The 17,234-nt window shown below is 44.8% G+C and overlaps 1 protein-coding gene across 2 annotated transcripts in view; it reads left to right on the plus strand.

Moving 5' to 3' along the window:
- The window catches only part of FNDC3B (fibronectin type III domain containing 3B), a 278,029-nt gene that overhangs the window by 186,458 nt on the left and 74,337 nt on the right, over nt 1-17,234 (plus strand). For both annotated transcript variants that reach the window (XM_079977640.1, XM_079977641.1), the window contains one exon: nt 16,164-16,222. In XM_079977640.1, the coding sequence (XP_079833766.1) occupies nt 16,164-16,222 (59 nt within the window). The remainder of the gene's footprint in view (nt 1-16,163; nt 16,223-17,234) is intronic.

Consider the following 17,234-nt stretch of genomic DNA (forward strand, 5'->3'; position numbering starts at 1 on the left):
GAGGCCTTGGATTTTGCCAGCCAACAGGTAATACTTGGACTGCAAGCACACGGATAATCTGGTCACAGCATTCTGCACTATGGTGAGATGAGTCGTAAAAGGTAAAGAGACCCCTGACCATTAGGTCCAGTCGTGGCTGACTCTGGGGTTGCGGCGCTCATCTCGCTTTATTGGCCAAGGGAGCCGGCGTACAGCTTCTGGGTCATGTGGCCAGCATGACTAAGCTGCTTCTGGCGAACCAGAGCAGCACACGGAAATGCCGTTTACCTTCCCACTGGAGTGGTACCTATTTATCTACTTGCACTTTGACGTGCTTTCAAACTGCTAGGTTGGCAGGAGCAGGGACAGAGCAACGGGAGCTCACCCCGTCGTGGGGATTTGAACCGCCAACCTTCTGATCAGCAAGTCCTAGGCTCTGTGGTTTAACCCACAGCGCCACCCGTGTCCCTCGAGATGAGTCATATATCCCTTTAAATTATAGTAATTATTTCTTTAAACTTGCATGCATATGCAGAAATTAGCGTGTGCAAATTTTATACAGGTCTATGCCCTCTTCTTCTTGTTGTTGTTGCATTTCCTGCGTTTATTTGCCAACGATTAAGGGGCCAATCTAACAACACTGCTGTTGTGAGAGTCGCTGCCTTGTTGTTTTGGATGGCTCAGGACTGAAGCTGAGACTTTTCTGAGCGAAGGATTTCAAAGTTCACCACCCCCAAGCTGAGAAGGCTGACCAGCCCTCCAGCCTGTCCGCAGCCTGTATGCATTCAGAGCATTCCATACAAAAGTTCTGTTTCTCGCTGTAGCCACCAAGAGGCCACCTAGCTTCCAAGTTGGTGGTTAATGTTGAGAAGAAAGGCTAAAGTTCAACCCGCTGAACTAGACTTGCCTTTTATCCATGTATGCAGCTTCTGTATTGCTGTTTAATTGGCGGTTGCTTCAAAGCCGATGAGCCGTGGCTTTGCTCCATGCTGCGTATCTGTCGTTCCCCTTTGCGAGGCAAAAGCATTCCTCCAAGGGGGCAAAACACATGTTGCATCAGCTGTGCTCGCCCTCGTATATTGTCATAGGCAGCACCACTTTACCAAGAAAGCTTTGCTTGGCCTTCAGTTGGCCAGCTGTATGTTGTTCATTGCAAGAACTGGCTCAGATCTTGGGCCAGTAATATTTGCAGGGGGTGGGTGTTCGCTGCTGCTGTATTTAAGCAATCGTAAAAAAGGAGGAAAGAAGATCATAAATCCAAGCTGTGACCTTCATGCCCGTGCCACCCAGAGTTCTGTTTCATGTGTTTGAGCATCCTACTTCCTTCTTCACCTAAAACTCCACCCAACTTTGCTTTTGGAAATGAATATAACCAAAACGTCAAAATATTCAGTGATGTATATCAATCAGTGATGCTCTGAAATCTAGTCTTCCTCTGATACCTGTCGTCATCGATCTTAGATCCCCATGTGAACAAGCTGGCCAGTTGTGGTCTCAAGTATGGTGGTGTTGAGAACCTTAGTTGTTCTGTGGGACTTGCACATTCACACCAAGACAGTTCTCAATGGTCAGCTTGGGACTTCTTGGCCACCATGAGAACCATGCGGTTTTCTCAAATGGTCTATTGGCCTGACTCGCAAGGTGGACCATAACTTCAGATTGGTCCTTGCTGCAGACCTTGAGTGGGATGGTCTGGGGCTGTGATTCCTCCCTTATCCTGGTCAAACCATTTCCTGGCGTGTCTGGTCTTACAACAACAACAACAACAACAACAACAACAACAACAGCCCCCTCTGCTAGGGTAGAAGACCCATTAAGTTGGTCTGCCTCCAAATACTTAAGGATTCTGGATTCTTGAATGCCTGTTTTCCAGAAGAGCTTACCACCCTTGAATGCCTATTTCCTAGAGCTTACAATCCTATCCAGGTCTTAGTCTTGGTATGGAACAGAATGGTGCAGTGGACCAGGCACCCTCTCTGGCACTGCAGAGCCCAGTTTGCCGCTCGAAATACTAGGGATTATTTGGGGTGATGGAGCAGGTGGGGTGATAGATAGAGCACAAGTGTATAAAGCTCACTGTGAAGCTGGCCAAACATACAGAATCGTGCCTGTTGCATGATGGTGACGGCAGCAATGAAAGAAGGTACCTTGGCCTCCTGGCAAGGGGCGTAGCTGCACAGGCTGGTTTATGGTGATTTTGGTTGCTGGCTCCCAAGGTCACGAAAGTTAAGTGAAGGCATGTGAAGCTGCTGGGATTTGGACAACCTACTGGCAGCTGCCATGAGAGCACGGAAGCACATGGGGGGCTATTAGGAATCGGCCTATTAGGGGGAAAACACACACTCTTGTCTAGCAAATTGGAGGCTACACTCTGCATGACCAGCGAAAGGTTTCTGCCAGCAATTGCAGTGGTCACGGCCTTTGGAAACCTGGAAGAAATTCTGAGCGCGCAGATGATGTTATGACTGGCACATCTGCAAGCGAGGAACCGCGCTTGGGAGTGAGGCATGCAGCATGGAAGGACCCAGTCCTTATGTCACCACCCTGGAATGGAGGGGCTGCTTGAAACAGGCTGCTAAGTGTCTAGCTGGACCTTTTCCGTCTTTGCTGTGAAGGAGTCGGGGGGGGTGGGGGGCAGGCAGGCGGAGAGAAGCCCTTAAGCCGTGTTTACAGTGGAGATATTTTAATTAGCTTTTGGGCTTGCAATTCAAACAATTTGCATAACACAGCTGCTCTCGGAGCAAACATGAGAACCGTTCCTCCTCGTGGGAACTTGAAACTTTGGTTTGTGATACATTTACTTTACCCACCGTCTGTTTATTGTTTGCATGGAAGCTCATCCTTACTTTCATAAAGGATTTCTGCGAGGGTGCAATAAGCAGTATGCGTGTTCTGCCCCGAAGAAGCACAGAGACATTGCGTAGCTGAACCTTCTAACAAACTCTTCTTTCAATGTGTGCCTCACTCTGGCACTGTTAATTCCCCATGCTGGAGGTTTTCGAGATTTCTGCCCTCAGAGTCCCTGTGCCACATGCATTTGTCTGTTGAGAAACTCCTGCAGATCTAAACTTCACAACATTGCAGAAGATTCTGGAGCCTACTTGAAGGCGCTCCTCTCACTCAGGCAGAGGCATGCCTGAAACTTTTCCTACAGTCTTTGCTATGGCTGCAGGACAGAATCAGTACAGATAGGCAGGCAGTCTTCATCTGTCACTAGCTAATCTCCTCACAGCCAAACAGCATGTGACGGTGCAGTCATGCATGTCTCTGTCCCTGTCAGATACATAGGCAACATGGTTTGGTGGAGTCTGAAAAGTGAAATCCCGATTGGCTTTGCTATGTTTTGCAACTTTAAGAAATTCACCACCAGCCGCTCAGCTCTTGATTCCGGAAGGGAATAGGGGGAAACGCCTTAAAACAGCCTCCTCTAACCTGGCGTCGTCCAGACATTTTGGACTGTTAACTCCCATCAGCCCCAAAAGTTGCCCATGTAGGCTGGGACTGGTGGAAGCGGTAAACCGAAATGCTGGGTGGGGACGGTTGGCTTAAAAGCAATGAAACCTTGACGCTATCAGCCCCATGCTCTAACCAACTGCACTGGGGATTTTTTTTTTGGGGGGGGAGTTGTTGCTTTTTACATCGCATCCCTTGTACCCTCCATCGAAGGACCTCTGGTACTCTTCCAAGGACCTCCAGGGCTCAGCATAGTTTTCATGTTCTTGAGCTGCGAGGGTTGGATTAGAATTACCCTGGTGGTCCCTTCCGACTCTACCATTCTGTGATCCCTCTATGATCCTCAACGCACATAGCTGAAAGTAAATTCAGATAAAATCAGTGGGGATTTACTCCATTTTTCCTATTTTTTTGTTGGGACCCTGCCAGAGTGACTGGGGCAACCCAGTTAGGTGGGCAGCATATGCTGCTGCTGCTGCTACTACTATTATTATTATTATTATTATTATTATTATTATTATTATTATTATCATCATCACTGTGCAATGCAGTTTCCAGATCTGGATACAAGAAGCTGCTCCCGAACGCTTCAGATTAGACAGATGGTAGAAATGCAGTCAAATCAGATGCCACAGTCATTAACCGAATCCTGCTTCCTTCTCATCACCGCCCGCCCTTTAGGAATCTACTCAACTTGGCACTGAGGGAAAGTTCCTTCTTGCCTCTTACTTGGCAGGAGAGGCCACCATTGTGAGAACCATTTTATGTTTGCTGTGTTTTTGAGAATTGGCCCTGTCTGCGTGGCTTGCCAAAGTTCTTGTACTTTTGTACCCCTCTGAGCGTTAAGACAACAGGTGGGATCTTTCCCCATTCCTGATGCCGCCCCGCCTGCAATGCAGGTGGTGGAGGAGGAATTATTTGCAACAGAGCAACTCAGCTTGCAGGACTTTGGGTAATAATCCTTTTCTGTTTGTTGTTGATCCAGGCCAGCGTGTAGGCGTCCTATAGGCCTCGTAAAAACCCATCTGGTTCGTAAAAAGAAGCTTTAAAACCAAGAAACGTGACAAATTGGCGCGAGGTTCTAGGGGGCTTTGTTTATTTTTGAGGCTTTGCTGAGAGCCAACACTGCTAAGAGACACCAGCGTTCACCTTTCCTGTGCCTTCCTTCATCTTACGCATTCATCTGAACTCAGTTTTGCCACGTTTATCTTAGCAGGGAATGGAGAAATGAAAGTTACTGCTTAAATTATTGCAATTCTTCTTCATCTTCCTTGCTCCCTAGATTTGCTTCCTGTTGGAGTCACGGGGTTCCTGTATTGACATAACACTGGATTTGAATTTTTCTTTCCAGGAACCAAATGCGCTCTGTGTAGGATTCTGTTGTTGCTTTTGCAGGGAACCTGCACGGTTTGCAGTTAGAGGTGTGGCCTACGTGGGGTTCAGTGTAATTTATTCTTTTGGTATTGGGACGTTGGTGCCCATAATGGAATGTGCTACAGCTTTAACAATTTTTTAACATGGAGCACTCCATTTGGCGTCCCCCAAAAAGCTCAGATGTGCTTAGCTAGACTTTGGGTTCTCCTCTTCTTCTTCTTCTTCTTCTTCATCTTCACAGGGTTGTTGTGAGGATAAGGCAGGTGGGAGGAGAACTATGCACACCACTTTGAGCTCCTTGGAAGAAGAAAATGGGGGGTGTGTGTGGTATAAATGCAAAAAATAAATCACGCACAGATAGGTAAAGGTAAAGGTAAAGGTACCCCTGCCCCTACGGGCCAGTCTTGACAGACTCTGGGGTTGTGCGCCCATCTCACTTAAGAGGCCAGGGGCCAGCGCTGTCCTGAGACACTTCCGGGTCACGTGGCCAGCGTGACATCGCTGCTCTGGCGAGCCAGAGCCGCACACGGAAACGCCGTTTACCTTCCCGCTGGTAAGCGGTCCCTATTTATCTACTTGCACCCGGAGGTGCTTTCGAACTGCTAGGTTGGCAGGCGCTGGGACCGAGCAGCAGGAGCGCACCCCGCCGCAGGGATTCGAACCGCCGACCTTTCGATCGGCAAGTCCTAGGCGCTGAGGCTTTAACCCACAGCGCCACCTGCGTCCCTTTTCACGCACAGATAGGCAGACCACTATTCTTCCTTTGGTAAGTTAGCATGGTAGTGCAGAAGGGAGGGACTCCTGAGCACATGCTATGCCTGGAAAGAGCTCCAGATTCAGTTCCTGGTTTCTACAGATAACACCAAGCAAGAGCTGCATCTCGGAGCCTGAAGAGCTGATGTCACTCAGTATAGACAATATAGATTCTGAACTGAAAGGACATAATGGTCTGACTCTGTGTAATGTAGCCCCCTATGCTCCATAATTTCTTCCTGGATCTTGCTGTTAGCAAGGTTTCCCAAACGTGGGTCTCCAGCTGTTTTTTGTTTTGTTGTTGTTGTTTTAATTCAAAATTAAAACAAAACATATTATCCAGAAACATATCATCCTTATTTTTTCCCCATTTTTCCTCCCTCCCACACAAAACCCACCCACCTCCACCCCCCAACTTCCCTCAGTTCCATTCTTTTATTTCTCTGAGAATGCTGTTTTCTGCATGTTACAAAGTTGTATAGATCCTCAAACTATTTAGCTGATTATTATCAATAAATAGTTTGTGAATGTTTATTCAGAGCCAGCCAAGGAGTTCAGTTCGCTTTGTTGCGTCTTCAAATACTTTGTAAAGGGTTCCCATTCATCTTTAAAGTCACAGTTATCCTTGTCCCGTAGCTTATATGTCAGTTTTGCCAGTTCTGCATAGTCCTTCAATTTTTCTTGCCACGATTCTTTAGTTGGGGTTTCTTCAGTCTTCCATCCTTGTGCGGGTCTCCAGTTGTTTTTGGACTACAACTCCCACCATCCCTGACCACTGGTCCTGCTAGCTAGGGATGATGGGAGTTGTAGTCCAAAAACAGCTGGAGACCCAAGTTTGGGAAACTCTGGCTTAGTTCAAGAGTGCTGGTGCCTTGCAGCAAGCACTTTTTGAAAGGGTTGTAAGTGATTCCCCATGCATTGCACAGAGTTGCTCTTTGTGATTTTAAAAAAGAAAAGTTATGCTGGCCACAGGAAGTTCATCACACAGTCCTATGGCTTGTGGCTTACGTCTAATATCCAATGACTGTGCCAGTCCTGTAAAATATTGGCACACTGGTTTATCTGCTGCTGATAAGGATGGGGAGGCCATTTAAAGTCGTTCCTAGCTAATTCTTTTTTTTTTTTTAATAATATTTATTAAAGATTTTCAAATATAACAGAAAAAGAAAAACATCCAAATTTAAAACCTTATTTTCATTGGCATCTTTCCAGGACTTCCCCTCCCCTCCCCCTCTTGTATTCCAATTCTTTCAAATAGATTCAACAAATTCTTACCCCAAATTTTAAAATTATTATCATTGGCCCAATTAAAAAAAAATATTTTCCCATCCCCTAAAATCGACCTGTTCCCTTCCACGAGTTCCCGTCTTTAATATGCAACACAGATTAAGATAAACAGAAAGATAAAAAAAAGAATAAAATGTAATTTAACACCCTTTGGATTCCAAATTTCCCTCCCCCCTTTCCCGGTTGCGTTCCCAATGTCCATCAATGTCTACTGTCATCCTGGAGCTCCCACATCTAAACACAGTCCTTCACCAGTCCGCTTTGCCGTCTTTTTATTAGTCTTTGCCATCTTTTGGTCATCTTTGGTTTCACATGTCCAGTCTTGGAAGGAGTCTATCTTCCAACTTTGTCCAGTTCTTGTTATTCTTATTGTTCTTGTTGTTCTCTCTCCTCCTCTTTCCCCCCCCCCCTGCTCTCCTGCACAAATGTTCTAATTCCAAAAAGCTTCTAATTCCTCTGCAGAGGCTTTGTTATTCAGGAACAAAACATTACGTCAGGTCCCTTCCATTCTTCAATAGATAAATCTATTGTCTCCTTTAGTGTGTAGACCTCTGTAGACAAAATAGTGTTCCATTTCTGCAGTTTCCCAGGCGATAAAAAGTCCTATTCAAATTCGATGCCAACAATACTTGTAGTGTCCCACAGCTCCTCTAGAGGGATTATAGTAACTCAGTTTCCTTCCCGATCACACCCAACAGTCAAAGTAACTTATTATTCCTTGTTTTAAACAATTTATATCCAATTTGTAACAAATGTGACCAGCAAAGTCCTCGTAACAAAGTTCTCTTTTTGTTCTTCCGCTTTGACAGCTCCTTTGACAGGTGTCAAAACCTCTATTTCTCCTCTCCCAGCGCTCTTTCAGATTGCTCCCGGGGTTTCCGGGGGGGGGGGTTGCATTTTAATTCACATTCCACTTTTCTCCTCCAGCCCAGTCTTATAATTTTCCATCGCGAAGTTAATAACTTTATCAAAAAAAGGTTACACTCGATCTTAGTTGTCAAATCCTTTGCTTTAGCTCCTCTACAACAGGGGGGAGGCTGACTTCCTTTTTGCACCTCCCCCGCTCGCTCCGAATTTAAATAGAATTTTTCCCCTTTTTTAATCCAAGTTCCAATTACTCACGGGTTATTCTTTTAAAGACCAAATTTTCAATGGAAGAAGTCAGCGCTCTCCGTCGAATGGCATGTGGCTTCGCTCGGCAGGGGAAGCGGAGGACTCACAGCACCCCCCCCCCGTCACCCGCTCCGCAGCCTTTAAAAAGGCTCCTTCGTGGGTTGGGGGGGCGCAAACGGTGACCGCCGAGTCACCATGCCCATGGGTTTCAGCGCCCATGGTTTTTGAGGGTCCCCGCGTCGCCGGCGCGGTAGAACCCAGCCCCTGCTGAGCAGGCTCCCTCCGGAGCTCGGAGGGAGTCCGCCATTCGGCGATGGCGCCAACCCGGAAGTCTCTCCGTTCCTAGCTAATTCGCACTTGGTGCGAAACTAAAAAAAAAGCAGCCTTCCTTCAAAATTTGCAGTTCTCCAAATTTTTCAATGTAGTTCTTCTGGTCAAGTCATGTACAGTGGTACGTCGGTTTAAGAACTTAATTCGTTCTGGAGGTCCGTTCATAACCTGAAACCTGAAACTGTTCTTAACCTGAGGTACCACTTTAGCTAATGGGGCCTCCCACTGATGCTGCTCCACCGCCACACGATTTCTGTTCTCATCCTGAAGCAAAGTTCTTAGCCCGAGGTATTGTTTCTGGGTTAGCAGAGTCTGTAACCTGGAGCGTCTGTAACCCGAGGTACCACTGTACAGTGGTACCTTGGTTTAAGAACAGTCTTGTTTACAAACGATTCAGTTTACGAACTCCACAAAACCAGAAATAGTGTCCCAGTTTGAGAACTTTACCTTAGTCTTAGAACGGAATCCGAACAAGGAAGGGCACTGGCGGCGGGAGGCCTCATTAGGGAAAGTGCGTCTCGGTTTAAGAACGGTTTTGGTTTAAGAACGGACTTCCGGAACGGATTAAGTTCGTAAACCGAGGTACCACTGTATAGAATTGCATGTGCTAGGGTAAAGTGTGCATAAGAAATCATATATTAGTGGAAATAATAGGGGAAACGGCTTGCAAAAATGTGTGTAATAGGATACATTGATACTGAAATGCTGATGAATTTTCAGGTATCCTTTTTTTAGAACATTGCAAGCTGATATTTGTTTTATTTCTTTATAAAAATATTTATATTCTGCTCTTTCATAAAAGAGAAATCAGAGCATTTTACAACAATAGCACATAAAACTAGTCAATAAAAGAACATTAAAAAGTTTGGAAAGCCAAACTAAAGAAGGGAAAAATGCAAGAAACCAGAGGCCTTCCTCCTGGGTATTGTCGGCCAGAGGGTGATAAAGAAGGACAGAACTTTTTTCCTGTATGCAACAACGGCAGCAAGGATACTCATCGCTAAGCATTGGAAAACCCAAGATCTACCCACACTGGAAGAATGGCAGATGCAACTGATAGACTATATGGAATTGGCTGAGATGACCGGCAGAATCCGAGACCTGGGAGAGGAGAGAGCTGAAGAAGATTGGAAGAAATTTAAGATTTATTTACAAAAATACTGTAATTTGGTTGAATGTTAAGGAGGATGCTAGATCATAAATAATTGAGCACCACCAAATTAGGCGGAATTAGGACGATAAGTGAGATTGAGGAAAATATAAACCTTTTGGAGAATTATTAGATTATATTCAAATGAATGGGATACAAGAATCTAAACAAGATGATAAATTGCTGGCAAAATTTACAATGATGTAAGTGGGAGCGGGAGACGCGAGGGAGTCCAAAGAAGTTATGAAACTATGTTATGATATATGTTATACTGTTTATTATTTCTGTATTTGTATTTAAAAATCTTAATAAATATATATATATAAAAAATATATAAAAAAAATAAAAAAGGGAAAAATGAGGCACTGAAAGGAACCAGAATTGATAGATTACCCCATCCCTAACACTGTCCTTTTCTCCATAGTTGCACCTCCCATTTTGTCACGAGTAAATGCATTTTATAATAAAAGGCAAATCTGGAAACAATGCAGAACTGTCTCACTGGTCCTATGAAGGTTAGAATCATGGGTGTGTTTCTTTGATGGGCATCTAGTTTCTCTAAGCCTTTGTGGAGTCATGTGTACTCTTTTCTTTGCTCCAGTATCTTTTTGGTGCTTGGTTCACTTCGTTATCACTTCAGAGGGTCCTCCTAGCTCTCAGCTGACCTCTGCTGGATATAGAGTTTTAAACAGGCAGATAAATGTATACCTGGGACTTGACCCTGCTAACAGGACTTCCTGGCTGCAGAACAAATGTGAGTTAGGCCTCTGGTCTCTAGAGCACATGGAAGAGCAGTGCGCTAGGAATGCTTGAGGAATGGTGGATCTGAATTCTGAAATGGACCCACCTGATTCTGCTCAGAACATAGACCTCCTTTGGAATCAGAACTCCAACAGATCCCACAAGCAATCTGCCTCCAACAGCTAACAGTCCCAGGGAGCAGCTAGAGCCACAGGTGTTGAAAATGGGTCTGCAAATGTCCCAGGGAGCAATAGCATTTAATGTTTCGGGGACATTGAATAAAGAAAGCTGGACATATGGAAGCAGAAGCTGTTTCCTCAGGCCATTCCAAGCAGCTATTACCTACTAAAAGGCTTTAAAAAATAAAAGTACAGCCCTCGGACCACACAAAGTGTTTTGCTTTGTTTCTTGAAGGATGATATGTTTGTTTCTTTCTTTGTTTTAATCCACATGGAAAATGGGCCAGTACAGGCTTTGAATAAGGAGGTTTTGAATGTTTGATGTCTTACCGTCTTTTGATTTGTTCGAAGGCGCTCAGAGTGGCTGGAGTAACCCAGTCAGATGGGCGGCGTATAAATAATAAACTTTTTTGTTATTTATTGAATTGTACTATTAATAAATTAATTATACTGCCCTGTACCCTCAGGTCTCAGGGCAGTTATTTCACTCTTCGGTGTGTCTCATGCCCATTTAGATATGCCAGTTCCCTCCTTTCCCAATACCATTTATACGTCATTTGTGCAGGATGTTAGCACCCGAAATGTGCGACAGTGTTATGGACCAAATTTAGGCTGGCAAGTCCACCCCCTAACTGGCACTCAATTTCATTGGTCGGGAGCAAAGCCTGATTTACCAGTGAGTAAGCGGGTGGCGCTGTTGGTTAAACCACAGAGCCTTGCTGATCAGGTCGGCGGTTCAAATCCTCGTTACGGGGTGAACTTCTGTTGCTCGGTCCCTGCTCCTGCTCCTGCCAACCTAGCTGTTCAAAAGCACATCAAAGTACAAGTAGATAAATAGGTACCGCTCCAGCGGGAAGGTAAACGGTGTTTCCGTGCGCTGCTCTAGTTCGCCAGAAATGGCTTAGTCATGCTGGCCACATGACCCGGAAGCTGTACGCCTGCTCCCTCGGCCAATAAAGCGAGATGAGCGCCGCAACCCCAGAGTTGGCCACGACTGGACCTAATGGTCGGGGGTCCCTTTACCTTTACCTATTTTTATAATTAATATAAATACATGCCATGAGCTTAAAGCTGGAATGGGGAACCTGTGGCCCTCCAGATGTTGTTGGATTACAACTCCCATCACCCCAATTATTACGTTATGCTGGCTGAAGGCCAACAGGTCAATGAAAGGGGCCTAAGGAAGACGAAGAGGCCTATGTTACACATTTATATCCTTCCCAAAGAAATGATATTTGGCCACCATTTCACCCTGTTTTGGTACAGCAACGTCATAGTCCATTCTTGTGCCTCAGCCCTTAACAATATGACCCTTGCCAAAGTCATAACAGGAAACGGTCATCCCTCGCGGGAATGTATGTTTAGAGTTCTGTTCCCCCACCCCTTAAATATCTAAAATAACCGCCATGTTTGTTTTATAGTCCCTATATCCTATTTTTATCCAGTGCTTCAGCTGGAGTGTGCTAGTCATCATTGACTTGAAAAGGGTCAACGCTGGGGTTAGTTACTGTAGAAAATTGTCACTTTTTCCACATGGAGAGGGAAATGAAATTTCATTGAGCTTTGTGGGTTTATTTTTATCTCATCTCATTACTGAGTGTGACAGGAATCCCAGCTATAAAGCAATGTAAAGAGAGAAAATCTGGTCCACATGTTAAGGATTAAAGGTCAAGAATGATTCAGCTTCAGCTTCTGGCAGCTAAGGTGAAGTAATAAGTATAAAGAATTTTGCAGTGAGGAAGAAAAGGGGCATTTGATTATCCCCCACCCTGAAGTTTTCAGGAGGAAATGCCAGATCCAGTGGGTCCAGTAGTTTTAGGTTATTTCACATCATTTCAAATTTGCACACTGCCTCTCCGTATTAACTGTACTTGAGCTGGTTTACAATCCATAGCAATTACAAAATACGTGACAAAAATCACTTTGCCATCCTGTAGCCATTCGAAATATGGCTGAAAACAGACAAAACAAAAATTCAAGAATCCGCTTCACATACTGTGTTGCAATAAAATAACAGAACAAAATTACCAGATAACAAAACAAAAATTCACCCATCATTAACAAATGCAAACAAAACCAATAAATACAACCCATAATAAAACAAAAAAACCACACCAGTTCCACCTAATTAAATAATTGCATGATTACATAATTACAAGACATCATTTATGTTGAGTTATATTCGGTGTTTCTTAACATTTGGTGGCTTGTGGTTTGACTGTTAAGATACATCTGTAAGACAATTTTGAAGTGAATATTGTTACCTAACAAAGAGAGTCTCCATTACTGAGCCAGAGCAGAATATGAATTCTTATTACATGGTTCTTTCTTCCTGGAAAATCCATTTTGTTCAGAATTCATTGTGCAGTTAATTGTCAGTTGTGGTCGTATCAATACAGAGCTCCAAATGTTTCCGTGCATTCATAGTTGCACTGCATCATTGGTTTTGAAGTCTTGAGACTATGGAGCACCTTTCACGCATGCATGTTTCACTTGCAATGTGTTTTTGCATATTAAGTGGTTCATTGGAAGAATGCAAATAGTTTGGATCTGGATTCTTGAAATACTGTCAGAATGGCCTTTGGGGTTTTCAGAGATTTGTAGCTTTCCGCCCACGTTTTGGTGTCATGATCTTTGGCAGCCAGGCAATGTCAAGTATGATCCGCTTGAAGATTAATTTGCACTGAGTATTTTCTTGGGAACCACTGCTTTTGGTCAGGTTCTTAATTTTCTTTTTCAAACTGAACTATTCTTTTTATGAATAGTAATCTGAATGATGAATAGTAAACTGAATGATTCACTAAGTGGACAAGCTACCACCATATCCTTTCCTGTTATGAGTTGAATAAAGGTAAAGGTAAAGGTACCCCTGCCCGTACGGGCCAGTCTTGACAGACTCTGGGGTTGTGCGCCCATCTCACTCAAGAGGCCGGGGGCCAGCGCTGTCCGGAGACACTTCCGGGTCACGTGGCCAGCGTGACATCGCTGCTCTGGCGAGCCAGAGTCGCACACGGAAACGCCGTTTACCTTCCCGCTGGTAAGCGGTCCCTATTCATCTACTTGCACCCGGAGGTGCTTTCGAACTGCTAGGTTGGCAGGCGCTGGGACCGAGCAGCGGGAGCGCACCCCGCCGCAGGGATTCGAACCGTCGACCTTTCGATCGGCAAGCCCTAGGCGCTGAGGCTTTAACCCACAGCGCCACCTGCGTCCCTATGAGTTGAATAGTGATGCCTTATTGTCCTTGAGCTTGAGTTAACTCAAGTAGAGAGAGACAAGGAGCAAACTGGGAGCAAAATTGGGACCACAGATCCAAGGGATGGGAGATAGGTGGTATAATCAGGATTGAAAGTATTACTATGGAATATTCCCATTAACAAGAGCATAAAGATCTGATAGGTTTTCTTCTGTGCCAAAGTAGGCAGAATAAGAATGATATGTAAGACTCTTGTTATATTTGTGCTCCAAATGCCATTTGGAGTCTATGCCAGAGGCTGAATAATCATCCTGTGTTCCTTCCTTTTGAAGGAAATTGTCTGAAGCTGGCAGACCAGTTTAGCATAGTCTGCCTGTCTCTGAGCAAAACAGTGTCGCCATGCTCAGCCGTCCCTCAGTGTGTTGTCTTCCCCCACTATGTGCCTGGAAAGGTGGCTTGTCTGCTAGATTGTTCGAATGCAAAAGGAAACAGGCCAGCATTCTGGTTCCACAAATGGCAGGATCAAGGCATTTTCAGCCCGGTCGACAACTACAGATCTTACGTGGGCGAAACTATACACAGCTTCATAATTCTTCTTTCGTAGCTGAATTCTGAGGACTTTCCTGATACTGAGTTATTAAACCTGCTTTCTTACTCATGATTCTGTGCCCAGTTGTTTGTTTTCCAGATGTCGCAATGACAGTTCTTTTGCTACCTATGTCCTGGATCTGGTGTGGAGAACCTTTGGCCTTTCTGTTGCTCCTGGGCTACAACTCCCATCACTCTTGACTGTTGGCCATGCTGGCTGAGGTTGATGGGAGATGTAGTTCAGCAGCAACTAGAGGGCCCAAAATCCTGCCCCCATGCCTCTCAGTGCATACTAGATTAGGTTTTGGCTGAAATACTCGGATTCTAAGAGGAACCTAGGAAATTCCTTTCACTCCTGCTCCTTACCTAGGTTAGAGAAATAGGATCGCGTGGCGAGTCCCCCCCCCCCCAAAGTGGAAATAATGACACATAACACAATTATTAAGGTTAATGGACTAAAAAAGGCCACAACTTTATTGGTTACAGGTGATGAGCGGTATTGGCTTAAGCATTGGTCCTAACCGACTATATCCGGCTTCAGCCCGTCCGCTTGAAGTCCGGAAGGGTTAACCACCAGTAAGGGGAGTCCTTCTGATGCACATCATCTAGGAACTCCCCTGGGGTCACCGATAGGGGCGTGCCTTAGACCCTCACCTTCCTATGCTTCGGACAAGGCCACACCCCCCAGAATCCTTTATCAGACTACCCTTCAATACGTGGGGCAGGTGATGGCGTTACCTCCCCTCTTCCAGCTACAGCAATATACCAATGCCTAGCTGCCAATACCCAGAAAGTTGTGATGATTTGCTACGAGGTAGGTTAAAACCAAGTGGCTGGTGCCAATTTGCCAAGTGGAAAAATTCCTACCAGGCCCCTCAATGGTGACCAGCCAAGGTCCAAACAAACTCTGAGGAGTGGCAAAGAGGGAGATCCCTGGCCGCGTCCTGCTTAAAATGGGGCAGGCCATGCCCCCAGAGCCAGCCGATTGGCTGGCCAGGGAGTGACATGGCCAGGAATCCCTCCAATCGTGCGAGTGGAAGTGGCTTTGCGTGGCAAGTTCCCGCCCCCCCCCCCGGTGGAAATAATGATACATGACACAATTATTAAGGTTAATGGGCTAAAAAAGGCCACAACTTCATTGGTTACAGGTGAGGAGCAGTATTGGCCATGGCCTTCCACTGGCACCAAGCTTTAAACCCCGGCTTCATATCCTGGTTGAGGTTGACTTCAAAACCTTGTATGCTAAGATTGGATGGAGGGGGCTCTCCTGGTAGTTCTGCTGCCTTCAGACACTTGGGTTGGGGGTGGCCTAGGAAGAGGGCATTTTCTGTGGCAGCCCCCAAGTTGTGGAAATCCCTCCCTAGAGAGTTGTGTCTGGCAACTTCATCATACAGCTTCCGGTGTATAATGTATACACAACTTCAGGTGTATGTTTTCAGGAAACAGCCTATTTTCTGTGATTTCATTATTTTTTTAATTGTAGGTTTTTAAAACTGTTTCCGATGTTATGTTTTAAATTGTTGTAAAACACCCCAGGACATTAGGGTGAACGGCAGGTAATAAATTAAAATAACATCAACAACAGCTCTTGACTATGACTAAAGCTGACAGCTATTTCTAATCTGCATCTTGCTTTTTACTGTATATTGCTATTCTAATACATTGGTTTTTATATTGTGTTTCTATGATGGGGTGATAGATTTTTTCCCCTGTACACACCACTTTGGAATTCTTTCAATGAACCGTAGTTAAAAGAGGTTTGGAATAAGTAAATAAATATCATTGATCTCAGCATGAGCCTTAGAATAGTGATCGTAGTTTGCACCGGAGGACGAAGGAAATATTTGCATAGGGAGCAAGCATGGAAGTTCACAGTGCCTCCCTTTGATCCATGGTTAAAGCATTGCCTCTGCGTTATCTCTCCGATTGTGTGAACTCACGTGTGGATGAATTCAAAATTCGGTTGACGCTCTTGCTACTGAAGCAAAAGTTGTAACTTCTGTCCTCTTTTTTTCCTGCACAGAATGCGACACAGAAACAAAAAGGGTTCAAGATGTCCTTTCTGGAATTGAAAAACCACAGGTATGTAATCCGCTGGCATTTGACGAAAAATAATAATTACACAGCAGTGCAAAATTGAAGATAGGAGATGAGATCTAGTGTAACATTCGCGCAAAGTAGCTTTGGAGTTTATGTCATTGGTAGCACACAAGCTTATATTTCACAGCGTAGGGGTTGCATATTATTATTATTATTATTATTATTATTATTATTATTATTTATTATTTATTATCTAGCTGAAGCTCCGTGCTCCAGCCACTGACCTCAGGGACCCCTGAACCAGAGCAAAAACACTCCTGGTCTAGGTTTGGATGTAGTCGTCTAAGGACGGACAAATCTGTCCCTTTTCCGATCTGTGCTACTTTCATATATTTTTCACCCATCTTTCTGCACTGGTCTGCATTGTCTGAAAGAAGATATCCTATTTAAATAGAGAATTTCAGTATAAGAAGTGCATCTCAATGCAGTAGTTAGCTAAAGCTGCAATCTTAACACCACTTCGGAGTTTGAATTGCACTAGGTCCTTCAAGCATCCTTGTGGTCATCTCGGCAGTTGCCTTCTCCACGAGGCTGCTTTGGCGCAGCTGTGCCTCCTTATCTTAAAACACGTAATTGCCGCTGTAGCTCATGCAATCAGACCGTTAGTCATCTGGCTTTTTTAAAAAAGCAAATGTGCAGAAATAGCCCCCGTAAACATGTAAAATGTTTACAGCTGCATTCCTTGCATTATTCCCAGCTTTCCTTTCACATGTGTGACGTGCTGAGATTATGTAACAGGGCAGTCTGGTAGAAAGGTTTTTACGGGCTTTCGTCTGAGATGGCCTTAGCGTGCTTCACTGATGACTTCAGCACATATGTGAGCGTGTGAATTCCTGCTGGTAGTAGTTGCGTGCATGATCTCGTATTTGTTGTGTGCGAGTCCAAATGAGGGGGGGGGGGGAGAGAGAGAGAGGGAGGGAGGGAGAGAGAGAGAGAGAGAGACCCATACAGAAGCAATTCTGTTGAAATCCTGTAGAAATAGTAATACCAGCCT

The sequence above is a fragment of the Podarcis cretensis genome (genome assembly GCF_951804945.1).
Source record: "Podarcis cretensis genome assembly, chromosome: 5".
Taxonomy (NCBI): Eukaryota; Metazoa; Chordata; class Lepidosauria; order Squamata; family Lacertidae; genus Podarcis; species Podarcis cretensis.